The sequence below is a fragment of the Rhea pennata genome, chromosome 20 (genome assembly GCF_028389875.1).
Source record: "Rhea pennata isolate bPtePen1 chromosome 20, bPtePen1.pri, whole genome shotgun sequence".
Taxonomy (NCBI): Eukaryota; Metazoa; Chordata; class Aves; order Rheiformes; family Rheidae; genus Rhea; species Rhea pennata.
The window spans coordinates 11,741,686-11,767,245 of record NC_084682.1 but is presented as its reverse complement, the minus strand read 5'-3'; the positions used below and the strand labels follow the sequence as shown (position 1 = coordinate 11,767,245).

The 25,560-nt window shown below is 58.5% G+C and overlaps 1 protein-coding gene across 2 annotated transcripts; it reads left to right on the top strand.

The window, feature by feature from the left end:
* Positions 1 to 1,054: 1,054 nt before the first annotated feature.
* Positions 1,055 to 24,991, top strand: SEPTIN4 (septin 4). Of its 2 annotated transcripts, XM_062592296.1 has the most exons (12): positions 1,055 to 1,123; positions 10,088 to 10,393; positions 10,837 to 10,930; positions 11,178 to 11,264; positions 13,631 to 13,754; positions 14,943 to 15,077; positions 15,235 to 15,352; positions 15,745 to 15,846; positions 16,258 to 16,354; positions 16,641 to 16,803; positions 22,035 to 22,134; positions 22,508 to 24,991. In XM_062592296.1, the coding sequence occupies exons 1-12, from the start codon at positions 1,121 to 1,123 to the stop codon at positions 22,565 to 22,567; spliced, it is 1,389 nt and encodes a 462-aa protein (XP_062448280.1). In that variant the 5' UTR covers positions 1,055 to 1,120; the 3' UTR covers positions 22,568 to 24,991. The 2 variants fall into 2 exon arrangements, with proteins under 2 accessions (XP_062448280.1, XP_062448281.1); XM_062592297.1 differs by lacking the exons at positions 22,035 to 22,134; positions 22,508 to 24,991 and adding an exon at positions 17,798 to 17,906.
* Positions 24,992 to 25,560: the final 569 nt, after the last annotated feature.

Here is a 25,560-nt window from a genome sequence, read left to right as displayed (position 1 = left end):
CAGGACCTGCCAGGCTTCCGAGCAGAGCTGTCTGCCCCTGGACAACCATCTTGGTGTCGCTTGCCACCGGGTAGGAGATGGAGCAATGGTGCCCTGCGAAAGGGGCCCCTGCAGCATCTCCCCTCCTTGCTGACTGTAAGCCCTCCTGGGCAACAGGCAGATCTAGGAAGGGCTCTGACCTGCAGGAGACATGGGCGAGGTGGAGGCAGGCTGTGATTTTGGGGACATAGCAGCTCACATTCCCCTCCAGTCACTGCCATCCTTGGCCAGAGCTAGAGCCGGCCTCTGCGCCCACAAAAGCTGGGTGCTCTGCAGCCCCTCCATGCCCAGTGCAGTGTCAGGTGCCTGCTGCCAAGTGTACATTGTCTGGCACCTGGTTTGCAGGGCCCAGTACCTGAATTCTGGTGCTCGATACCCAATGCGTGGTGCTCAGTGCGTGACATGTGGTGCCCAGTGCGTGGCACCTGGTGCCCAGGGCATGGTGCCTGATCTCCTGCTTGCAGTACTCAGTCCCCAGCCTATGGTGCACTGTGTGCAGTACCCTTTCTGTAGCTCCCAGGACCTGCTGCCTGCTGGTTGATCCTAGCGCCCAGTACCTGCTGCCCAGTGTGAGTTGTCCAGTGGGCAGTGTCCACCCTGTGATGGCTAGCACCCAGTGCGCAGTGACCGGTGTGTGTCACCCCGCACACAGTGCCAGCAGGCCACTGCCATAGCCTGTGCCTGTACCAGTACCTGGCGCTGGTGCTGCTGCCCAGAGCTGGTGCCTGTTGCCACTGCCGGGACTGGCACTTTGTACCTGATGCCCAGCGCTGCTGGGCTGCACCCGCCGTGCAGCGCCCAGGCCTGGTGCCTGCACCCGGTGCTGGTGCCCGGGCCCGCCGCACCGCGCCCCGGTGCCAGCTCCCCGTGGCGGTTCCCCACCGCGTCGGCGGCGCCCGGCGGGGGGTGGGGGGGGGAGCGCGGGGCCGCCCCGCCCCGCCCCGGCCCGCCCCGGCCGCCGCCGCCCCCGCCCCGGCCGCCGCTCTCGCTGCCGGTGGCGCCGGCGGGGCCCGGCCGTGCCGCTCGGCAGCCGCCGCTCCCGGACGGCGCTCGGCGCCGGCCCCGCGCGGGGGCCGCAGCCATGGTAAGCGCGGCGGCGGCGGCGCTCCCGGCGCCCTCCGTGAAGGTTACGGTGCCGCTGGGGGCGGAGCGGGCCGGGCCGGGCCCCGGCGGTGCCGCAGCGCTGCCGGCCCGCAGCCGCCGCACCTGCGCCGGGGGCAGAGCCGCGGCAGGCACGGGGTCCCCGGGAGGGATGCGGGTCCCGCGCGCTGCTCCTCGCCGTGGCGTCGGGGCGGCCCCTTTCTCGGGAAGGGGCAGGCTGAGCTCCCCGTGCCGCCTTTGGGGTCGCCACTTGCTCCGAGCAGCACCCGCGGGCCCGGGCGCGGAGGCCGGGGCGGCCCCCGGGTGTCTGGCAGGCGCCTGGGCGGGGCAGCAGGGGCCGGGGGGCTGCTCCTGGGCGCTGCAAAGGGTCGCAGCCAGCCGCCCTCCCCGCCGGCAGCTGGGACCCGGAGACAGAGCCTGGCCTCGGGTGTCCCCTCTAAGCAGCGCATCGGATGACCCTAAGGTGCCTTTCTCAAGGAGCCCGACGGCAGCCAGCAACAGCGAGGGTGCAGCTGAAAGCGGGGACGGGGATGGAGGGTGAAACGCCATCCCCCGCGGTGCAGGGCTGCACCCCTCGGGGCTGGCCCCTCCCCCCCCCCCCCCCCGGGGTGGGGATTGGGGAGGGGGGGAGGCTGCGCTGCGAGGTTGGGCAGCCCTCCTCCCCGGGGCGATGTGAGAAGCACGGGGCACACTTTGAGCATCGCTGCGATTTGAGGAGGCTCTGCAGTTACCTGCCAAGTCCCAAGCAGCTCAGAGCCTTCGCGGCTGCCACAGCTGTGCAGGAACAGGGTTCGGAGAGAGCTTGCTCCGAGTCAGCAGCATCTCGCTCGTCCTGCCCTACTTCTGCTCCCCTCTTCAGAGGCGGCAGGGCACAGGTGCGGGGCTGCGCTCGCGAGGGAGCGACGGCGTCTGTGCCAGATACCAGGGAGGCCCCGAGGCGCTTTTTGGGGCCGCGGTGGGGATGGGAGAGGGAGCGCGCTGCATCAGCTCCCCTGGCCACAGCTCGCCTGGTGCCAGGACGCCGCAGCCGGCAGGAGGCTGCGGGCCTGGACGTCCGCCCTTTGGGGGGGCTGTTGCCGTTCCTTACTGGTGATGGGCAGGTTGCGACACTGGGGTGCAGCAGCCGGGGGCGGGGGGGGGTGCTGGTGTCCCCAAGGCCGGTGGCGCGGCGCAGGGGCTCTGCGAGGTGAGCAGGGGCAGCTGAGCAGGGCGGTCTTGCATAACGCGGCTCCGACAGTGCTGTCTCACACGGAGCAGCGACTGTGGGAACCGGGACCAGCGCATTCCTTCGGAGCAGGACGGAGTGAAACGAGATAGGATGGCAGCTGGGGGAGCATGTTGTAACTGGCTTTGCAGACCAGCTCGGCACTCACTGAGACCGCCTTTGCAAAAGGCTTAGCGTTAACTTTGGGGATGAACAGATCCAGGCTAGAAAACAGATTCTCAGAGCTAGCCATGGGGAGCAGGTGGGAGGCAACCCCCTTCTGCAAGGCAGCTGTGAAGGGGCACCTCTGCCCAGATCGAGTATGGGTCTGGCTGCGCTCCACGCAGAGCCAGCCGAGCACAAGCGAAGAGCTGGGCTCTCCCGCTGCCCTGCGGCGCTGGCGCTGCGAGTCCCACAGGCTGTATCCCAGCCCTGCGGGTGGCAATGGGCTCTCTGCCTGCTCGTACTGAATCTAGCTGCGGCAATAAAAATTGTTGTGGTAGGGCAGGGTGAGCTGGGGCCTGAGCCCAGGTCTGATGGTGCCCAGAGCTGGCACAGCTCTTGGCGCACCTTGGAGGATCTGGAGAAGCGGAACCGATGCTCTCCCACGTCCCAGATGGCCAGTGCTGCATCCTGCTGTTCCTAAAGTGGTCACAGAGCAAAGCCTTGTTGAAGACTCGTCTGGAGTAGCAGGAGCTGAGCAGAGGTGAGCAATGATCCTAGCTCGGAGCTGAAGAGGACCGTAGAGATCAGGTCCTGCAGCCACTCACCGCTGTGGCCGTGGGCTCAGTGTTAGTGTCTGGGTGGCTCCTGCGCTAAAGCACTTGTAGCCCTTTGGTGTAGGGCAGAGCTGCTGGCGGTGGCAGGCAGGATTCCAGCTCCCCTGCGAGCCTGCTGTGCAAGGGCTGCTGCGCGTTCCCCTTTGAACTGTGCTCCTGGCTGCTTTGTGCTCTTAGAGCATTGAATCTTCTTGTCTGTCCTCGAGCTGCCACGATGAACTGTTTACGGGCTATTCCTGTGATTAATGACACTTGTTAAAATGCTGCGTTGCTCAGTCTGAACAGGCCTGGCGGTGACTTTGAGGCTGTGGCTCGTGAGAGCCTGCCGTGCACGTTCCCATCCCAGAGTCCCCATGTAGATACTTGCAGATAATTCAGGCTGCTCCTAAAGGATTCCCCAGTGGGAAAGGGATGGAGCTCCTGAAATACTGCACTGAGGCCCATGTCTTAGTGGCTCTTCTCTTGTGTTGTTGCTAGCATAGCTCTAGACCCACCAGACCCAGACCCAGGATTGGTGCCGCTGCCTGATGCTGCTGTCCCTTTCATAGGTTGCCCCAAAAGCCTGCTCCTCACTGGTATTTCCTGAACACATATTGAAACATGGCCCAGCCCTGGAGGTCCCAGCCTTGTTCCAGGACTGGGCCCTCAAGCCTCTCCCTGCTTCAAGCAGCTAAGTAGGTTGTCTGCTCTGTCACAGCCTCTCTTTGCTGCTCCTCCAGGCTGTTTAAAGCCTACAGATATTGGTGCTGCAGTTCTTATTCTCGGTTTCTCAACTGAGACACTGCCTGTGGGGTAGGAGGTGATTGCTGAGAAAAAATAACTTTGATTAAAATATGATGGAGGTGCTTGAAAGCTCTCGGGAGTAAATAGGTGACTGTGTTCAACTGAAGGCAGGTTAGAGCAAGCACAACCCAGGTGCTGAATACCCTTGGGGAAAGGGCTTCCGAAGACCGGAGCTTCCCAGAGGCTGATCCCTGGAAAGGCAGCGCCAAAGAGGGTCACTTTGATGGCAGAGGTGATGAGGGGAATGCTGTGCCTTAGCCCCTTGGAAGGAAGAGCATGGCTTGTCTCCTTGGGATGGAGTTAACTTGTGAAACCTCTTGCTTCAGGAGGAGATGTAGAGTAACGTGTGGCCTGCATATGTCTGTCTGGTGGGATGCTGGAGCTGGTCCTTCAGGGATTGCAATGTGTACCCATGCTGCGGGAGAGAAAGGGCAAGATAGGTAGTTTGCCTTGCTAAAAACTGCTGAAGGCCTGAGGATGCCCAGGCCATAAGACAGGGCTGCCCAGACTGCGGAAGCTGTTCCTGGTCCCATCTGCCTTGGATGCTGTCCCATCAAAAATGTGGTGTTGCAGCACAGCTGGACATCACCTTTAGAGGGGTTATGTGCCTGCTTACTTGCAATGGCACCGAGGAGCCTCAGACAGCCTGGCTGTGGGGCTAGCATTGAGCTGGAACATTTCCTTCCATCTGCCTGTGGAAATATGGTGTGATGTGGGGATGCCGTGGTGGGGCCTTTGGGGCATCCCACAGAGTGCACGGGTTGTCTGGGAGCCAGAAGCCTGTATCCTGGACATGAAAGCTGCCCATAGCTTTCTCAAACCAACCTAGGAAGATTGGTGGCTGGCAGGGAGCAGCCAGGGTATAGACATATCAATGAGGGGCCGATGGTTTGTCCATCTCAGGCTGTGCCCGCTGCCATGCCCTGCTCATCCACAACTGCCAGCCTTTCTGCTCACAGCCCATGAACTGTCGCCCTGGAGGAAAGGTGCACTCCAGCTCTCTGGGATGCAGCGTGACAGGCCAGGGGCCCTTGCTGGGAAGGGAGGCAGGGAGCAGGGAGGAGACGGTGTGAGCACAAGCAGTGGCTTGTGCAGCAGCATCGCCTATTCCTGCCACCACCTCTCAGGAATCCCTCCAGGCAGGAGCTGCCTGCCCTGGTCACCCAGGCTGTGACAGCCCTGGCAGTAACTGCCAAGGCAGGTAGGCTCGTGGCAGCTGGCCTCCCCGTGCGCAGCGGCATGTGTAATCCGCTTACAGGGCACTGGCACAGTGACAGCCTCTCATTACAGTAAATCCCTGCTCATAGGTGGGCGCCCGTTGGGAGTCCAGGGTGGCCATGGACTCTGTCACTTGGAGGGTGATGTGATGCTGTGCACAATCCAGCTGAGAAGAGGCATCGCGGGTGCGCGCTGTGGGCTGGGGAGGCTGTGTGTCCTGCTGCAGCTGCGGAGGCTGTCCAGACCTCCAGCCATGCAGAGGTCTGAATATGTGGGGCAGGGGATAAGATGGGAATGGGGGCCTGGCTGTCACTCAGTCTGGCTCTGTGACCTGGGGCAGCTGCTGCCTGGCCAGAGAAGGGCTGGGAGCCGTCTTTTTCCTGGAGCGGTATCCAGAAGGGTCATCCTGGACTATGAGGACCTGTGCTCAGCCTTCTCAAGGGCCCTTCTGCCTGGGAGCAGAGATGTGGGTGTATGAGGCCACTGTAGGACAGCTCTGCTGCACCATGCAGGGATATTTCAGGGCACCATCGATGATGGGATGCAGAGCTTGGCCAGGGCACTGGTCTTGTGCAGGGTGCTGCAGACTGGAACAAGAAAGAAAGAGGCTGCAAAGATGAGCAGCATGATGGGTGTCAGACTGCTGCCTCAGTACCTCCATGGAGGAAAAGCCAGGGAAAACCATGGGTGCCATAGGATGGTATAGCCATGCTCCGAGGGGACAAGCTGACCAGGAATGGCTGAGGCCAGATGGAAGTAGTGAGATCTCCACTACCAGCATGTGGTCGGCCTTGAAACCAGGCAGGGAGGAGCACTGACAGCAAGGTCAGAATATGAAGATAGATCAGGTGGGTTATGGGGATGCTCAGGCCTATGTATTTCTGTGGTCCTCATACCTGGCACAATTGGCTGCCCTGTCCCTCACCCTGGAGTGCTGAAGCAGGTAGCGCGTCTGCCCTACAGCATGGCCCCATGCCCCTGCTCCTGCCTGTCCCTGCAACCTTAGGGAGTTCTCTTCCCTGTGGTGCTGGGGACTTGGCACAGAATTGGTTTCTCTTGGGCCTGTCTCTGCATCCTACAAGCTCACAGTCCATCTTCCCAGATATCCTCCCCAGAACAAGCCAATGTTTCAGACATTTTTAGCGCTCTCCTGGCTAATGTAGCCCTTAAGCAGCTGAATGAACCCTACTCTAATGCAGTCAGAGCCCCACTCTCCGCCTGAGCTGCCTCAATGCATCTCGACGTGCATCAAGGTGAATCACTGTCTGTGCTGACTGAGGCGAGCCCCAGCAATGACAGCTCAGAGCTGCCCTCCTTGGAGCCTGGAGCCCCCAAGGCTCCTCCTTGGGCTCCTTTAACCCTTTCCAAGGATAAAAGTGGAAAAGCCAAAGCAGAAACTGCAGCCTTGGAGTTACCAAGGAGCCTGCAAACTTGTTTAGCCCTGCAGAGTGCCAGCCTCTGCTGACCAGCACTTCACTTGCGTTGATAAGCCCCTGTTGATAGGATGTACTCTCCGCCTCCCATCTCCTTGTCCTGCATTCAGCCATCCTGCACAGGATGAAGGTCAGCTGGACACTTGAAGTGCTGAATGTCAGCTCTGTACCTGCATAGTGGGTGTCCCACCTTGGTGTCGTTGTCCCCAGCCCTTCTGTTGCTCTTCCTGGTGGACCAAGACTGACTGCACTGTTCCAGAGTCCTGTCCTTCCCAGCCAGTCCTATTAGGCTCATTGGCAGCCAGAGCAATGACTTGGAGTTGAATGGGGGGAAGCTTTAGTTGTTGAATGCAAAAATGCTTGAGTTGTCAAACAGGCTTTTGTGGGAATGTACGGGGTTTCTCCCAGCAAAGAGGCCCTGAGGCCCTGCTAGGGTGGCTGCTCTGTGCTCAGGGGTTAGAGAGAAGGAGGAGACCAGGTGTGTGTTGGGATGATGATGGAGAAGTTTCCTTAGGCTGAGTGTCCTGCTGGACTGTAGCCAACATACGTGTGCTCCTACTGGGTTCTGGTGGTGCTCAGTGCCACTCCTTGTGTGTTTGCACAGCTGCCCCTAGGCCTATCTCATGTACTTCTTGGCCAATGTTGCTTTACTGGTCCATGTTGATTTGGCCCCTGCTCTCCCACTGTGCAGCTGGGTCACAGTGCAGCAGGAGAGGCAGAGCCTCCAGCAAGGCCACCCCTGGTGCTCGCCGGGCTCAGCTCTGCTCCCACTGCAGCTTCCCCAGCAGTGCAAATGGGCCTGGGGGTTCCTCTCTCCCCTCCTGCTGGTCGAGCTGTGCCCTCAGTCCTACCCATCCCCATGCTGGTCCTGCCTGCAGCCCCTGAGAATCTGCAGGAGGTTGTGCCTGGTGTTCTGGCATCCCTGCCTCTGTCCCGTGGGGCAGAGGAGCACCAGCCCGGGGACACTGGGCCCTGCTGCCCTCCCTGTGTTGCTGCCCTGCACACTGGGCAGGTGCCTGGGCCCCGCTGTGCCTGCGCAGGGTGGAGTTATGCTAATGCTGCTCCCCATCCCCTCTCCCGAGCCTCAGCCACAGCCAGTGCCTCTCTGCATCCTCTCCTGGCTGCGGGGGACACTAGGCTCTGACATGGCCACCTGCCCTGAGCTGGAGCATCAGCAAGAGGTACAGGGGAGATCAGTCTGCTTGTTTGGTGGCCTTGGCTGGGACAAGAGAGGGGGCAGAAGTGGGCTGAGGTGCCCGTGGACTTGGAGCATCCCTGGGTGGGATGCTGCCAGGAGGACGTGTCCTGCGCCAGGCTGGGAGGTGGCTGGAGAAGGCTCCGTTGCCATTGCCCTTCCCCGCTCACGTTCCTTGGGCAGAGCAGCACGGAGAGCCCTACCTGCAGGATGCGCGAGGGCAGCGCGGCGAGGGTTCGGTGTGAATGCTCCACGCTGTGCTGCTGCCGGGGCCGTGAGCTGCTCTATGCTTGGTCTGGGGGTGATGGAGGAGCCCCTGACAGGCTGGAGACCTGCAGGAGGAGCAGCAGCTTGGTGGGGACAGGGCAGTGCCGGGGCTGGGAGCGCTTGGTGGTGGTGGCCATCGGCTCCCAGCCCTGTGCAGTGGGGAATCGAGCCCCTGGCCCGGCAGGGCTGTGCTGCGGGGGGAGAGGGGGGAGGCTAGCGCCGAGCCCGCAGGCTTGGTTTGGCATTCAAGGTCGGTGAGGCAGAGCGGACGCACGGGGCGCGTGGGAGAGGATGCTGTGATCAGACAAGCCCGCCGAGCACTATCGATCTGCCTGAGCCGGGAGAGGGGAGCGTGGACCCCCCTCCCCTCCCCAGTCCTCCGGTGCGGGGGCATCTCAGCTTGGAGAAAGGCACCCTGGTGCGCGTTGCCCTCCATCTGCCGAGGAGGCCAGGGACACACCGTGCTGCGAGAGGAGCGATGGGCCGGCCATGTGAGTGCACGGAGCCCTGGCAGTGCCGTGACCTTGTTTCCAGCCTGCTAATTGTGTGCGTCTCGGCTTGCCTCCGGCACGGCCGCCCTTGATGGAGCTGTCTCTAACTGAGTGGGTCGCGGGAGCCGGGGCTGAGCCTTGGGCAGGCATGCAGGCTGGGAGAGGACACTTGTCCCCAACAAGCAGTCTTGCCTCAAGACCCCGAGCCATGGAGGACTGACCCCAAAACACAGCTTGGTGGCTCTCCAAACCCTGGTGAGACCCCAGACTGGGATCTCTTGGCTGAAACTGGAGGTGATGGTGCACTGACACTGGAGCAACCTCCCTTCGTGCTGCCTGCCTCCAGCTAGGAGGTCTCCATCACGGCTTGGGCACTGTCCCAGCGTCTGCAGGAGCAGCTTCCAGCCGTGCCCTTGAGGGACCACTTCTCCTCCCTCTAGCGCTTGTAAACAGGATGTGGCGAGAGCCCAGCTCTGCGTGTACCGCGGGAGCCCCGGCCGGGAGCTTGTTCTGGGCCCCGAGCCACAGAGCCGCTGGCTCGCAGCAGCTCTCTGAGCTGGTGTGCTCCACTCCTCCCAGCCCTCCTTCCTGCTGATGCTGCCTGGCTGGGGCCCTGGCGATGGGGGACCCCTACTTGGCTCGACATGGCTGTTGACTGCTGGGCAGAGCCATACTGGGGTGAGGGGGGTGCAAGTGAAGAAGCATAGCGGAGTTTGGGGGCCCTGCTCGTGCGAGGAGTCAGGGTGTGAGTGTGGATACGAGGTTGCTGGTCCCGCTCATCTCTCAGCAACTTTATGCAAGGGTGCTGGTGTGCAGGTCTGTCCTCAGTACCCTTTGCATATCTGGGCAGATGATGGCCGTGAGTTACATCGCCTGCCTTGGCCATCACCCAGGACCACGAGGAAAGGTGGTGGTGGGGCCCCTTTCACCATTGCCTTTACACAGATATGTGCAAACTGGGGGCACGTGTGAGATGGCACAGGCAGGACTCTGCCAGCCTGGTACAGCCAGTGGTCTGGGCTCTGGCCAGCTCCTCTTTTGCTGCTTTTCACCTCTCTTCTTGGTCTCTCTCCATCCTCCTTGGTGCACGCCAACCCCGTGCTCCAAACAGGCAGCAGCGTGTGCAGGGGCTCTGGCTGGCCCAGAAGACCCCGAAGAGCAATGGGGTGTCCAGGCTCCCTCCGGGGCCGCAGGGGGAGATCCCCATCCCTGCCCCTCGGAGCACGAGGAGCCGACTGAGATCCCTGTGCAGCAAGCTGTAAGCGTCCGAGGTGCCCCAGGGGGTGCATGGGACCACGTACCCCAGACTGTCCTACTCCTACCCACATGCCTGTCCCTGGGCAGAGGCTATGTCTTTCTAGGTGCTTGCGTCCCTCTCTCTCCCGAGGTGCCCCTCTCTCCAAGCCATCCTCGTGGTGCATGCAGCCAATGGCTGAGGCTTAGGGCTTGTGACATTGATGAGTCCGGTGGTGCGGGACAATGCCGTGGGGCAGCATGCCTACCTTGAGCATCATCTTCACCATGCACTCTCTCTCTCCTCTCTGTTCCTCTCTGTTCTCACCCCTTCTCTTGTGCAGATAAAGCGCTTCCTGAAGGAAGACTCGGACGAGGCAGAGCTGGCCCAGTTCCTGAAGGACTATCCTGGGGGAGAAAACCTTCGGAAGGTGGAGCCCGAAGAGAGCAGGCGGGATCCTGGGCCTGGCCACCCCTTCTCCGGCGTAGGCAGGGCACCTGCTGATGACCCCGCAGATGAGAAAGATGCCAAGCCTTTCTCTCGGCCTCGGCCCTTGGATTTTCAGCAGCACATCACGGCCCCTGCACCACCAAGCCCCTCTCGGCCCCGGAGCCCCTGGGGCCAGCTGGACCCCTATGACTCCTCTGAGGTACGAGCATCTCTGGGCTGAGGAGGGGGTGGTAAGGATGCACCAAAGGAGTTGGAGTGGAAGGTGCTCCGTCCTGGAGACGGGAGCTGCACCTCCGAAACCAAGGGCACAGGGCCTCTGTCAGACATGGCTGCATCCTGCAGCACCTGGGCCCCACATCACTCAGAGCTAGCAGTCCTGTGCAGCTTCCTGTAACCCCACGGCCAGGAGCACTGCACAGGACATGGTGCTTGCTCTGCCACCAAGCCCTTGGCCCAGCTGAGTGGCAGTGAGTGTGGGGCCGGGGCTTGCTTAGCAGTGTGGCTGGAAAGGGAGACAGGAGTCACGAGCCCTGTGGCCAGCCTGCGAGTGGAGCAGGCCCAAGTTGGTCTTCCAGCATGGAGTGGGATGGGGAAAGGCAATAGGTCTTCTGTCCCATATTCCCCCTCTGCCTCTCCCTGCAGGATGACAAGGAGTACGTGGGGTTTGCGACGCTTCCCAACCAGGTCCATCGGAAATCGGTGAAGAAGGGCTTTGACTTCACACTCATGGTGGCAGGTATGTATGGCCAAGCCTGGCATGGCACCAGGGTGGAGGGATGGGGTCCTGGTCGCTAATCAGAATGCAGATCCCAAAAGCTGGGGCATGAAGCTCTTTTCTGCCCCCATTAGCTCTCTGCTGTCCTGCACTGGATGTGCCCATCTGGGATCCCATTTTGTGGTCCTGAGGCCTGGCTGCCCCGATTCTCCCAGCCCTGCTCAACTTCCTCTTGGTCTCCCCTAACTGTTCTTCCCCTTTGTCCTAGGGGAATCCGGGTTGGGGAAATCCACCCTCGTGAACAGCCTCTTCCTCACGGACATGTATAAAGATCGCAAGCTCCTTAATGCTGAAGGTAAGAGAGGCGAGAAATCTCAACAGGGCATTTTGGGGCATGCAAGGAGAGCACAGGCCAGGCCACCCCACTGCTGGGGAAGGAGGTCACCTGGCGAGGCTGAGCGGCTGGCACCGTGCAGCTGAGCCCGCATGTACCAGTGCCAGCTGGTGCCCGTGCGTGTCCTCCTTCCACATGCACCTCCGTGCCAGGAGGCTGCCTCCCTCCTGGCAACCGAGATTGCTGCCTTGACGTTGCTGATGGGCCAGCTGAAACCCATGTCTTTGTCCAGGGTCTCTCAGGACTGTGCCAGCAGCTGGGGCCATGGCCAGCGAGCCCGGGGCTCGTTCCTGTGCTGACCGGCTGGCTTTCTGGGCTGCTGGCAGGTGGTGCGGCTCTCACTTGCATATTCAGCAGGTCCCGAGGCAGGGTGCCTCTTTAATGCTCTGATTATCACGGTAGGGATCTTGCTGGGTTTTGAAGTGGCTTGTCTCCGTTCGCACCTCCAGCGCCGTTAATCAGAGAGTTGACAGTTCCTCTCCGCGCTCAGCCAGGATTCTCCAGTTCATTACCAATGAAAAGCCGTGTTTGTCTCTTTTGGGCTTATTAAATGAAAAAGTACAGATGGCGTTTTGCCAGCTGCCTGTTGGTATGGGGTAGTGCTCCAAGTTATCAAATAGGAGCTGGGCCCTTCGTCCCTGGCAGCACTGAGCCCTGCGACACGAGTTCCCCCCCACGGGGCTTTGTCCTGTACCACAAAGCAATGGGAAAACAAGCCCAAGCTTGCCGGGTTTCAGATGGAGCCAAACCAAACCCTCAGATCCAAGCAGCCAGGGGATCTGGGGACAGTCCAGGTCTGAGCCGAGGTCCAGGCAAGTTACTCTGCTTCAGCTGGAGAAGGCTTTCAGATTAACATAGCTAAACTGGTTCAACCCCCCTTGGGTTTGAGAAGGCTATTTGATTTGTTTCTGTTGCTAGGAGCTGGTCTAAGCTCAAAGCAGTATGTATGTATGTGGCCGTGCACACAGATGTGGGTCCACACGCAGTGTTATGGAAGTATTCATAGGGATACAGGGACCTGGGGGCATGCATGGGGTCTGAAGGGTACCCATGGGGTGCCTGTGTACCCATATGTGTGTCCCCATATCCCAAGGATACAGGGAGCAGAAAACACCCTTGAAGTGAAGCAGATCACCCGCCCTAGATCCAGCCGCTGGGGATACCTTGTGCTGCTTTCTCTGTGGAAGCAGCCCAGCTTCCTCAAACACCCCCACTTCTTGCTCTGGGGTTGCACTTGCTCCCCAAAATCAGAGGGAAAGAAAACCAGTTTTTGCCAAAACTGCTGGAGCTTGGCAGCCTCTTGTGCTTGCTGTGGCTGGCCAGAGCACAAGGCTGGAGTTTCAGCCAAAGTTGCCACATCCCAACAGATCTAGGATGGAGGGAGAGAAGGGCAATTTGCACAGCAAACCCACTATCCCCCATGCACAGGCTTCCAGTCTCAAATTGACTCTTGCTGCTGAAATGCCGGGGGATTTTTATTTGTAGATTTACTTGGCGGGGGGGGGAAACTAATCTAATGCCAATGCTTATGAGGTGGGGGATTTCAGCTTGGATTCTTGTTTTCCTGGTCACGTTTTCAAACTGAGAGGTCCAATGGGTCTTTCTGACTTTAAAAGCTCTGGAGCTGGAGCACCATCCAGGCTGCTGCAGCCTGTGACATGGGAGACATGGCTGAGGAGTCAGCAGGGAGTAAATGGGCACTGGACACAGTGACCAGCACCTTAGGGACATGAGAAGACTGGTGACATCCTGCAGCCCCTGGTGGTTGGAGTCTCTGACCTAGAAGCTTCCCTCCAGTGCATGGAGCCCTTCCCTTCCTCGCAGGGCTGCTGGTGGTTGTGGGACAGCCCTATGAGATGTGCCATGAGCTGCGCTGGGCAGCAAGGGTGGGGGCTCATGTCTGGCCATGCACAGCCAGGGCTGGTTCTCAGCAGTGGTGTGCAGAGCATCCTGCTGGTGTGCAGCATCTCCGTATTCACTCTGCTGGACCACAGTGCTCAGTGGGAGCTACTCAGCTACCTGGGATGCTTTTGAAAAGCCCTCAAATCCCCCAGCCCCTGCAGCCTCCCTGGACAGGAGGTGAATGGGTAACGTGGCTTCCCCACATGCTAGACAGCCCTGGGCATGGCTACATCGCAGGAAGCTGCCGGACAGACCATGGCAGGGATGACCAGGCTGGAAAAGTCTCCAGAGGGCAAAAGGATGGGCTGGGACTGAGCGCGTCCAAACCTGACCTTGGTCCAGCCTCCATCCTGCTGCCCATGGAAACACACACACACCCTTTCCCAGGGCTGCCCAGATCATAGTGGTTTCTCTTGCCTTTCCAGAGCGCATCACACAGACAGTGGAGATCACCAAGCATGTTGTGGACATCGAAGAGAAAGGTGTCAAGCTGCGTCTAACCATTGTGGACACCCCAGGTTTTGGGGATGCTGTGAACAACACTGAGTGGTATGTCCTGCTGAGAGGGCTGTGACCTTGATGGGCAGTGTGACGGCGGAGGTTTCTGCCACGGGGTTCGATGCAGGGCTTTGATGGGGTGCAATGCATCATTATGGTCTCCAGTTAGAGGAGACAGATGGCTTTGAATGACTGCGTGAAAAGGGTCAGGGGTGCCACAGTGCACAGGATAGTTGGCTGCATGGGCCTGGGTGGCTGGGGAGCAATGCAGGATGTGCTCTGCCTGGACCAGAGCTCAGGCTTACTCTTCCAGGCTGCTTTGGGCTTAAACACAAGGCAGCTCCTGAAATTGGGGCCTGGCTCTTGGAGAGAAGTCTGGCTCTTACAAACTCAAAGGAAGGGATTTATGGCCCAGCCAAAGCCACTATCCTCCAAAGCACAAAAACATGCTGGGAACATCTACCCAAAAGGGGCACAGGCTGGAGCAGGGCAGGATTTGACCATCACACCAAAAGTTTCCAGCCTTCAACTGCAACTGAGCCTGGAAGAAGGTTTCCCAGGCCTGTTCCAGGGTCCCATTCCCAACATCTCCCACTCTCCAGCTTGTGCTGAGCCACAGGCTTTCTCATGCTGCTTTTGGGTGCTAGCTGCATTTAGCCTGACAGAGCTACCCGGCCCTGCCTGTGGCAGGGCAGCACACAGGTTCCCTCCTGTTTTGTAGCAGCTCATGCCCAGCCGTGGCTCCAGCATCCTCCTGCTTGCAGCAGCTGCTGTGTCTGGGGTCAAGACTACCACCTTGATATGTGGACTCTCCAGAAAGAGGCCAGCCCATAGCCTGCACTCCTCTGCTCCTTTCAGCTGGCTGCCATTTAGGTGTCCTAGGTTCAAACACCCCTGCTCAGCCCAACAGGTGGGAGCCAGGGACATATGCAGGGAGGGATACTCTACAGTGCTGCAAGCCTTCTGGGCACCTGGTGGGTCACGTGCTCTTTGCCGTTTGCCTCAGTGGCCAGATCCTACTAGCCTGGAGGACTGCCAGGACTTGCGCTGCCCATCTCCTTGGGGAGCAATGCTGAGCTGTAGGAAGAGCTATTGAGCCTGAAAATAGCACAGTGAGGCCTGGAACTCAGGGAAGGGTCTCTCATGGACAAATTGGGTCTGGTGGATGCTGTGGGTCCTGCAGGATGGGGAGTCATTGATCTTCACCTCACCTCTCTGCAACCCCTCCTGTCCCTCTAGCTGGAAGCCTGTGGCTGACTACATTGACCAGCAGTTTGAGCAGTATTTCCGTGATGAAAGTGGTCTGAACCGAAAGAACATCCAGGACAACCGTGTCCACTGCTGCATCTATTTCATCTCGCCCTTTGGTCATGGGTATGAGCAACCCCAACCTCCCTGTCCACACTCAGTAAGTGGCTGCAGAGCATGCTTGAGGATGCTAGGCCCTGTCAGGGAAGCTCTCAGCAATGGCTGTGCCAGTTTGTGGAACAGGCTTTGCCAGGGCGAGGCACTAACTGTTTTCTCCTTGCAGCCTTCGCCCCCTGGACGTGGAGTTCATGAGAGCCCTGCACCAGCGGGTGAACATTGTACCTGTCCTGGCAAAGGCTGACACCTTAACTCCCTCTGAGGTGGAGCGCAAGAAAAACAAGGTAAGGTGAAGGCAGGATTTAGCCCAGAGCTGTCTCACTGGCTCCTTAGTGCCATGGATCCAGCCTCAGCTGTGGGCTCTCTCCATCGCCCTCTGCCTGGACTTCACCAGGGAGCATCTTCTGTGTCTCCACTGCAGCAGGGGACCTGCTTGCCCATGTGGTCCCCAGGGGTGCGTTTCTCCAGTGCTTGGCTGGAGCCTGGAAAGGTACAGAGGAGTGGTGGTGTCTGTGACACCCAGTCTGTCTGGATCATCAGAGATGACAGGCTTGTTTTAAGGGTCCATGGTAGTGTGCCAGGGGACACTGGGGCTTTGTGCACCTGTTTGTGGAATTTCCCACCCCATTTCTGAGGGGCCAGGGCCCTGTCCATCAGCCAGGCTGTCTGTGTGCAGATCCGGGAGGAGATTGAACACTATGGGATCCGCATTTACCAGTTCCCTGAGTGTGACTCAGATGAGGACGAGGAATTCAAGCTACAGGACCAGGCACTGAAGGTGGGTCAGGCCCTTCCACCCTCTTCTCAGGGGCAGAGTTCCAGGGGAGGGAGCCTCATCACCCTTGGGGGACCCTCAGGACTCTTTGCAGCTCCCTTCAGGGCTAAGTCCCCAAGCAGCCCTAGCAATCCTGCTCTGGACACATCACTATGACTCCACTGGTGCCAGCCAGACCCTGACCACAGCTTGGGCAAGTGGCCAACAGCTAAATCAGGCTGATCGGGTGGAGAAATCAGTGCTGTGACAGCTACTGACCTACCTGGCACTTTCTATAGCCAGGGTTTATGGGCATCTTGGCAGTTCTGTGCTAGATAAGGCAGAGGCCAAACTATGAAGGGACCTGGGGTTGTGAGTCATGGGCAATGCAGCAGGTAGGACCAAGCCCTGCTAACCCTCGTGGTCCTCTTGCAGGAGAGCATCCCATTCGCTGTGATTGGCAGTAACACGGTTGTGGAGGCCAAAGGCCGACGTGTTCGTGGGCGGCTCTACCCCTGGGGCATTGTGGAAGGTAATGCTGTGGTGGGACCCAGCAGCTCCACACCTTGGGCCACGCTCCTGGCACTGCCCCCATTGCCCTGCCAGCCTTTGGGAAGCTGTGGGGCACAGGGACCCCATGTGTCACTTCTCCATGCAGACAACAGCAGTCTGCTTTCTCCAGTGTCACCAACCCATCCAGCCTGGTTGTCTGCTGTGGGGGTCCCCAGGGTGAGCTCTGCTTGCCTAAAACCATCCTGGAGAGTTTGGGGGGATGCAAGGGGCTGGCTATCACCTTCTAACCCCAACTTCCTCCACAGTGGAGAACCCAGCCCACTGTGACTTTGTGAAGCTGCGCACGATGCTGGTGAGGACACACATGCAGGACCTCAAGGATGTAACACGGGAAACTCACTATGAGAACTACCGCACGCAGTGCATCCAGAGCATGACCCGCATGGTGGTGAAGGAGAGGAATCGCAAGTATGGGGCAGGAGAGGGGGACCATGCCTCATGCTGGGAGTGGGACTGTGGGGACCATGCCATGCCATCGGCTGGGATAGGGAATCATGTCCTGTTCTCAGAGCTGCTTAGTTTCCCCTGGCCAGGCATGTCTTTGGCCTATCACAGGTGGTGATTTGTGGTGTCCAGGTTGCAAAGAGCTGGCTGAGGCACAAATAGCGCCTGTGCTGGTCCTTGCTGTGTGATGAGTGAGGAAGCCTTGGTACTCCTTGGGGTCAGTGGTGGTTTGTCTTGCAGCTTGGTTGAGTCCAGCTTGAGAGGCCACCATGAGAGTGAGGGGGACTCTCCATTCCTGTGTGCTGGAGGAGGGCTCCAAGGGTTGGAGGAGGAGGAGAGCAAGTGACTGATGTGTGCTTGGTGAACCAAGTGGGTGGGGGACTCCTCTGTCCGTGCATTGCACCCGGGTGATGGGACCAGGGATGTCTCAGGTAAGGTGAGGATGGAGACAGCAGCAGAGGTCTTGCGTGCTGCTTCAGTCCTCAGCAGGGGGAGGATGGGAGATGGCTTGGCCCCCTCTGTGGCTCTGCAGCAGCTGGAGGTGGGATGCACCTCTCAATGGGGTGGGAGCAGACAGCTCTGGATTTGAGGCACTGCCATCCTCCTTAGTGGCCCCAATATACTGTGACACAACCCAGGGGAACCCCCCAAAAGCAGGGCCCCAGTGGTGCTGGTGAGCAGACAGATGTTGGAGCAGTGCAGGAGCCCTGGGAATCCCCTGCCCCAATCCACAGCTCACAAGGCTGAAGGTCCAGCTGCCTGTGCCAGCCACAGCTCCAGGCACCTTGCCCTTGGTGGGTGCCTCCGTGGGCTGCACTGGCACAAGTGGCATGCTGGCAGAGTGGTGAGACCCCAGGTAAGCGTTTGAAGGTGGCAGGCAGAGTGACTTCTGGCAGCGATAGGCATGTCTAAGCTCGTCTCTCCATGTGCGTTGTTTTGCTGCATGCTGCGGGAGAAGGAGGGATCCCTCCACGCTGAGGCTGTGCTGTGCCGACTGCTCCACGGACTGAGCCTGGCAGTGCCCCCTGAGGACTGTGGCAGTGGAGGGCCGGCCTCATCCCTGCCGCTGGCCCTCCTCCGTCTCCATGTGTGTCGCAGGGCTGTGTCCTGCTGGACGCTATATAAAGTACTTTTTATCAAATGCTGTCTTGGTCCTTCTGTGTCTGCACAGAGGAGGGAGCCTGCAGCTCAGCTGGACCCTGGCCTGGCTATGGGTGGCCAGCAGCATCTCCCCTCCAGGGGATGCCAGGGGTGCAGAGGTGGCTATCCTGCTCCCTGTAGCTGGGTTGGCTGCTGCCTGGCTCCGCAAGGATGCGTGGGGAGAGCAGTCCCCATGTCTCCCTGCCCACCAGCCCTCTAGGCTGCATAAACTGGCAGCTGCAAACTCTGATTCCCCGTGGTTGAGATGGAGCACAGCAGACAGATGGAGGCACCCATGCTGTGCAGATGGAAGTCCTGAGGGTGCTGGTAGCATCCACAGGCAGCGTGCCCTTGGCTGAGTGCCGGGAGGGTGCCAGGCCCCAGCTGCAGCCCTGCTGACAGGATTCATCCCCAGGCTCAGCCAGGCACGGTGGGATTAGAGAGAGGGATGGAGCCTCTGCTTGGCACCACTGACTCGGTGCCTGCCAGCCAACATCACCCAGAGACCACCAGAGTGGAGGAGCGGGGAGCCCCAGACATGTGGCACTAAGGGGCTGGTGCCAACGCTGGACCACGCGGTGCCCATTTTGGAGGAACAGCCCTAGTGTGTGGGGGGAAGAGCATGGCGAGATGCAGCCACAGCAGTGCCTAGGAAGGGGGGAAAGGAGCACAGACAGCTTGAGCCAAGCCAGGCATTCGAGTTGGCGAGGACCTGGAGGTGGCCGATTGCCCTCCTCATGGAGGGGGGCTGGTCACAGCTGCTTGGGCAAGGGCTGCATGAGGACAGTGAACCCAGCCACCTCAGCCCACAGGCAGGCAGGCAGATGGTCTGCAGTGGGCCCACGGGCATCCTCGAGACGTTTGGCCCAGGGCTAGGCACTGTCACCGCTCTCCGTGGCAGAGGTGATGGGAGCTGGGGGTTTGCCATGGCCCTGCCACGTGACTGCAGTCCTGTCTGGCCCCCTGCTCCCATGCACTCACCGCAGCTCGTGTGTTCTGATCTGCAAAGCAGGGAGGGCGTTTCATGGCAGCCGGCTGTTCCCAGCCCAAAGGCTGGACAAGGGAAGTGCTGCAGAGCAGCTGCTCCCAACACCGCTGCACCAGAGCCCATGGAAGTGCCGCTTCAGGCTTTTCTTGGTACATGGGATACCAGTTTAGGTAGACCTGTGTGGAGGAGCTGCTGCTCTTTTTAGGAAGAGACTGTGGTGGGCACTGCTTTTGCCCATCCCTGCTCTCTGTGAGCTGACAAAGCTGCTCAATACATGTTCAGCGCCCAGGTCAAGCCTGATTCAGGACGAGGTGCTCCTTATTCCTCACTGAACAGGCCAGAGGAGGATGAACTTGCTGCTATCCCATCTGGCTCTGAAATCGCCCCTATGGCAAGCATCACAGCTTTGTGAGACTGGTGACAGCAGGTAATGGTGTCCAAGGTGGTTCAAAATGTGTCCAGAAACCAGCATTTGCCTTTGCACACTTGGGTTTACTGCAGTACAGTTGGGATCCTGCAGATCAGGGACAACCTGCCTGAGGAAGAACTGGCTCATGCATCCTGCAGCCAAGCTTTGCATACAGAGATGCTGAAAAGCGGCGGCTTGTTCCTTGCACTGGAGAAACAGCAGCAGCTCTGGCATGCTGTGCGATCATTAGGAACAACAACGTCATTCTGGCTATATGGATCATCCACTGGAGCAAAGTGTGCCCTCTGGCAGGACCCAGCTGGTGGCTGTGAGGAGATGGGTCCCTTCTAGTGTGGTCCTTGTAGGAGATGCGATCAATTTAGTCTGCCCCACTCCTGTCTAAGTGGACCAGCCCCAGACATGATGTCCAGAGCTCCTGCCACAGGGATACATGTTAATTGAAGTGCATTTCCTCATTGATGATTGGTGAAAGCAACATGGAGCAAACTCAAAGCATGCTGGGAAACAGCTGGCCAGAGGATGATTGTGCTCCATCAAGGTCATTACAACCCATCGTGCAGCAACACTGGAAATCTGGGAAAAAAGTGAAACGCTTGAGTTTAAAAGATTTTAAAGCATGGGAAAAAAAGATATCTGGCAGAAACAAAATGCCTTTGGTGTGCAAGATAGGATGCTGTGGGCTCACTCAGTGCGCAGTGGCAAGGCCTGGCCCCTGCATGGCTGTGGGTACCACTGCAGCACAAGTAACCAGCTGGGGTGATGAGGCTGCAGCAGCCAGCCTTGTGCGGGAGATGCAAATGCTGCCCTCAGCTGGCTCTGAAGTAAACCAAGACTGCCCTCAGAGGAGGTGTGGGAGGCTGGAGGGACTGAAGCATCCACCTTGACTGGCCACAGTTCTTCTGAGGAGCTGGGAGATGCTTTGCAGTGCCAAAGGTGAATCAAAGTCAAGGTCAAGTTACACTGGCTCGGTGAATCAGGTCTAGTGTTGGTAAATGAACTGATATCACTGGAAATGAGAGCAGGGGCAGAGAGGAGTCCAGTGACAGGCTTAGGTCCATATGACGATATGTGGCTCAGGTGCTTGAGGAAAGAGGCTGTGGGGCACCTGGTGCCCAGCGCCTGCCTTGGGATGTTGCCTCCTCCCACCTTGCTGCAGCAAGGCTGATGGGATGGACTTGCTGGGTGCAAGCCCTTGGGTCTGCCCATCCAGGCACTCTGAGCACTGTGCTGGGTTGCGCCAGTGGCCCTGGGGCCCTCTCCCTGCTCTGAACCACAGGACCTGGCGCTTGCTGTGGGGGTGGCTCGGTGCAAGCTGGAAGGGAGAGCTCAGTTTTGGTGACTTACTGATGTGGTCTTTCTGGCTGAGGTAGAGTAATTTATTTTCCTCCCTATCCCAAGATGGGAATCCTGAAGACCTCACTCTGTATTTTGTAATGTGAGATTGTGCTATTGCAGAGTCTATATCCTGTTGTGCTCTTTGGCTATGTGGTATCCCAAAGCCTGGTGTTGGTAGAACTGCAATAGTTACCAGAGGAAGACAAGAGCTGCCAGTGAGACAGAAACATAACTTTCTTCACTAGATCAACAGAATCTGCTGGTGTAATGAAACAAATGCATTTTCCTAGGTACAGATCTGCACAGCTAATGTTGTTTCTGTATGCCACAAGATCCTAGTTGATCTAGAGAAAAGGCTGGACCTGGGTGTGCCCTAGAGCTCTTATTCTTGATGGAGAACTTGAACTTGCAGACATGCAAAGCCATGTCTTCTGGGCTCATTGCATAGGACGAAAAGACAGAACAGACCTAACCCTGTTCTGAGTAGGACATTTCCTGAACTGCAGGGTTGCAGCATGGACCATAACCAAACTCATTCCCACCTGGTGGGCAAGTTAGAGAATCATCAAGGTATGGGTCGAGGAGGACACCTGGAGTTTCCCATCCAACTGCTGCCCAGACTAGGGCTAACTCCAGAGCTGAGTGAGGTGTTTAGGCCCTGTCCAGCTGAGTGTTAAATATCTCCAAGAATGGAGATGCCACCACCTCCTTCAGATCCATCCCAGGGCTGCAACACTCTTGTGAGAAGGAGCATTCTCCATGGATTCAGTGGGAATTTCCCTCATTGCAACATGCATTCGTTGTCTTTTACCTTTTCTCTGCGTGTCTCTGTGGAGGCTCTGCCTCCATCTTCTCTGTAACCCCCTTGGGATGGTGGAAGATAGTCATTAGCTCTCCCCTTTGTTTTGTCTTCTCCAGGCTGAACAAGCAGCAGTCTCTCTGTCTGTCCATGTGCTCTAGCCCTGACCCTCTGGGTGACCCACCAATTTGGTGCCCTCTCTTTCAGCCTATGGGGCCCGGGAGCAGGCACAGTGCTCAGGGTGGTCTCTGAGCCCCCAAACTTTTCATCCAAACCTTTTGGGATGCAAGCTGCCAGCTGCAGTCTGCAGGGCTGCAGACCTCTGGCCACACAGAGCCATGTCTGTCCCCAGGCTCATGCACCCCCTGTGCCACACTAGTTCTGATGCCTCGGGGTCCTGCACCATGTAATGTTGAGGGTTGAAGAGTGCATTTTTCTAGGGTATTGCCTCTGTTGTATGGCTGTAGAAACTCCCTTGTCTTCTCTCTCTTTGCCCCTTGCAGCAAGCTGACGAGGGAGAGTGGGACAGATTTCCCCATTCCCGTCATCCCTGCAGTGCCGGACTCTGAGACAGAGAAGCTCATCCGGGAGAAGGATGAGGAGGTGAGTGAGAGGCAGGCTGGGGAGGGCAAGGGCAGGGCTCATCTGAAACCCAGTGGCTCTCGCAAACGCCTGCTGTGGCCAATGTCCCTGTGACCTGTCCCCAGCCTCCGAGGTGGCACAGCTGAGAAGGGAAACCCTTTCTATGACGTCCTGTCAGCAGCTGGTCCTTCAGCCATGAGGTCAGGGGGAAGAGACATTTGGGAGGGATTTGAGACTTTTCCTAAAACAGAGCTTTTGTTGATCCGAATCTGCTTGAGATGTTTGACTCAGATATGTTTCAGAGGGAGCTGGCACCACCTGGGGGAAGCTCACAATGTGGGTGCCCAGGAAGATGGCAGGCCCCATTGGTTCCCATTTCTCCCTTCTCTTTCAGCTGCGGCGGATGCAGGAGATGCTCCAGAAAATCCAGAAGCAGATGAAGGACTCTCACTAGCCCTCTTCTCCTCCTCCTCCTCCAACCCTGCCCCACTCAGAGACCAGAAATGTTTACACCACGCTACATCCTGTCCAAGCCAAGCTAGGAAACTCGGTACCAACAACACACCTATCACCTTAAGCTGCTGCAGTATCGCCTTATCGAGTCTTGCAACGCTTGTCCTCTGGGAACGTCAAAGAGACACGGCTTCGTTTGTCCCGGGGCTGCCGGCTGGCACACGCCCTGGGATTCCCCCCATCAACTCGTGTCCTGTCCAGCTGCCATGTCGTCTCCCCTGTGCTGTGTGCCGCTTTCCACCCTAGCGGTCCTTTTTGTCCCTGCTGCCTCAGCTTTTGCTCTGTTTTCCCATACATCTCACAGCCTGGTGCCTGCTCTCTGCTCTACCCCTGCCCTGAGACCCTGTGGGCTGCCAGACCAGCAGGATGCGTGTTTTGACCTGGCCTTGGGGAACTGCAGGCAGCAGGCTCAGTGTGTCCAGAATGTCGGTGTAGCTCCCAAGAGGGGTGCTGGGCAGCTCCTGGTACCCTGGTTATCCTGCTCCCCTGCCACCTACTCAACAGCCCTGTCCCCATCCCACCTTAGGCTGTCTGTTCATGCTACAGGGTTTACACAGAGGAGAGCTTGGCCAGTGGCTTAAGGAAAGGTAACATGGGGGCCAAAGTGAAAGGACTAGTCCAAGCCTCAAAACACTGCAGCCTGGTGTCATACACCTGGAGAGCAAATTTTCTCATCGGACTAGCTGGGGGCTGTTTCCTCTGAACAGATGCTCTGCAAGATCCCTTCAGGGTGGCAGTGCAGGAGTATGGCCCCAGGAGGCTGGTGTGTGGTATCTGCTGCCAGGTGCTCCTCGCACCTCGGCCAGGGCGGTAGCTGCTCTGCACCATGTCTCACTCATCTCTCAGCTTCTTCCAGAAGTGGCCCCAACCTCCACTGGCTGATTTTGGAATAGGGAACCATCTCGGAACACAATTCCCTCTTGTGGCTTGGTGCACAGCAGCCAGCACATCCTGCCTACCATTAAGCTTGACTTGGACACAGAGGGATACTGGCTGTGGGGTAGGAACTTCAGTGTGGAGGCGTGGGGCATGGAGGGGCATCTTGGCCAGGGATGGGATCCAGGACATTGTCCTTTGTCCGCCTCTGTGCCACCACCAGTAAGAGGATGGCCTCAAGCTCAGTGGTGCCCAGGGCTATGTCAAACCCTGCATCCTCTGCAGAATCTGTGCCCCCACCAAGCACCTTGTACTTGCTCCCCTTAGAAACACCCAAGCAAACCCTTGCGGAGTTCTGGGCCACACCAGGCTTTTCAGGGAAATGTACGGCACTGCTCTTGGGAACTGGGACTGGCCATGCAGCAGGGTCCAAATTCCTTGAGCGATGCTGGAGAGGACAGCCCTTCTCAGCGGGGCCGTGGCCAGGCTCTTGGATGAGGAAACAGACCCTCTTAAGGGCTACCTGCTGTCCCCAGGGCTGAAATGGTGGATGTTCATGGGAAGACACTGGGCAAGGATTTCCTCACCTGGAGCAGGGTGTTGTGGGTGCAGCCTGGACCTGCACCCATCCCTCCTGGGGTGTTTCAGCCTCTGGAGCTGCTTGCTTTTCTGTCATGTGCCTGTGTCACCGAAGGATGTCCCCAGTGTATGTGAGGCTTCCCATTTAAGCACTGCTGTGTGCTCCCGCTGGCAAGCCTGGGCCTGTACCTACCCATGAGTGGCTGCAGAGCATCTCTGGCACCCACAGCCCCAGGGCACTGAGGGCCATGGAGTAGGAGCAAGGAGCCTGATCCTGCCCTGAAATCTTGGCTCCCCCAGCTTCCTGCCTGGTTGCTGGGAAAGACAAAAGGAGATGGTGAGGCTGTGGGGAGGGCTGGAGTGGCCCTGAAGGGCTGGGAGGCAGGAACTGGGAGCAGTGGGATCACTGGGAATGAGCTTGCATAGATGAGCTTTACCTGTCCCCGGCAGCACTAGCAGTGGGGCCATCCACTGAGCCGGGGGAACCTCCCGGGTAGCTTCGAGGAGCACTCCTCAGGCCCAGCAAGAGGTTTGCATCCCAATAGTCCACGTGTCTCGGCTTGAAGATGACTGAAGTTACCTTGAGGATCAGCGTAGATGTCGCAGGGCATTTGGGGAAATGCCTGTCACATGCGTGACCTGCGTTCCTGAGTCGGCTGCAAGCCTGGGGGGGGGTCCCTTCTCCCACCACATGTGCGGGCAGGGACCCCCCTCCAGGGTATATTAGTGCTTTCAACTTCCTTTTTTATCTTGCTATTTTCTTACAGAAATACCTACCTTTGCATGACAGTCATAAATGCATTTATTAAAGTATATAAAGAGTATAGGTTTATAAATTCTTACAGTTCTAGTGGAAATATTTTTATCCCTCCAAAGAAGTTCTCAATAAATACAGCTGACTTGGCTTGTCTGCAACAGCATTTTGCTTCTGCACAACTAGCCGCACATACCCCCGGGTGTGTGCACCCACCGTGTGCCTGCGCCTGCCACCACATGCCGGCAAGGGGTGGGGTGGCAGGCAGGAAAGGCTTGAGGATGACAACGAAAGGGTCGGTGCTCTCTCACTCCTGGCTACTCTTTTCCTGGCAAGGTCTCAGGCCGGGCTCATACCTCCGCGGGAGGCTGGGCCTCCTGTCTGTGCAGCTGTTGCACGGAAATCAGTGGGGTTTCTTCTGCACCCAGAAGAGCTGGCGCTGCTGCAGTGCATGGGATGGGTTTCAGCGGCAGACGAGGGGCTCACAGATGGGAGGCTGGAGAGCCCTGGCAGCCTGAATCCTGCAGGACCCGGCTGAGGGGAGAGTAGGTCCAGGCACTTGCCCTTCATGTGCTGCCTTTGGGGCCTGGCCATGGGCCCTGGAGGCTGCGGGCCATGGGGCAGTAATGGCATCACTTGTCTCAGTGCTGAGTGCAGTGACCTGCTCCTGAACATGGGGATATAATTTCCTTTGATCTGCTGGCCACACTAGTCCCCACTAGGAG

Coding starts and splice junctions, on each gene's coding strand:
- SEPTIN4 (XM_062592296.1), top strand. Junction 16,355..16,640: donor CCCCTGGGGCATTGTGGAAG/GTAATGCTGTGG, acceptor CTTCCTCCACAG/TGGAGAACCCAGCCCACTGT. Junction 16,804..22,034: donor GTGAAGGAGAGGAATCGCAA/GTATGGGGCAGG, acceptor TGCCCCTTGCAG/CAAGCTGACGAGGGAGAGTG.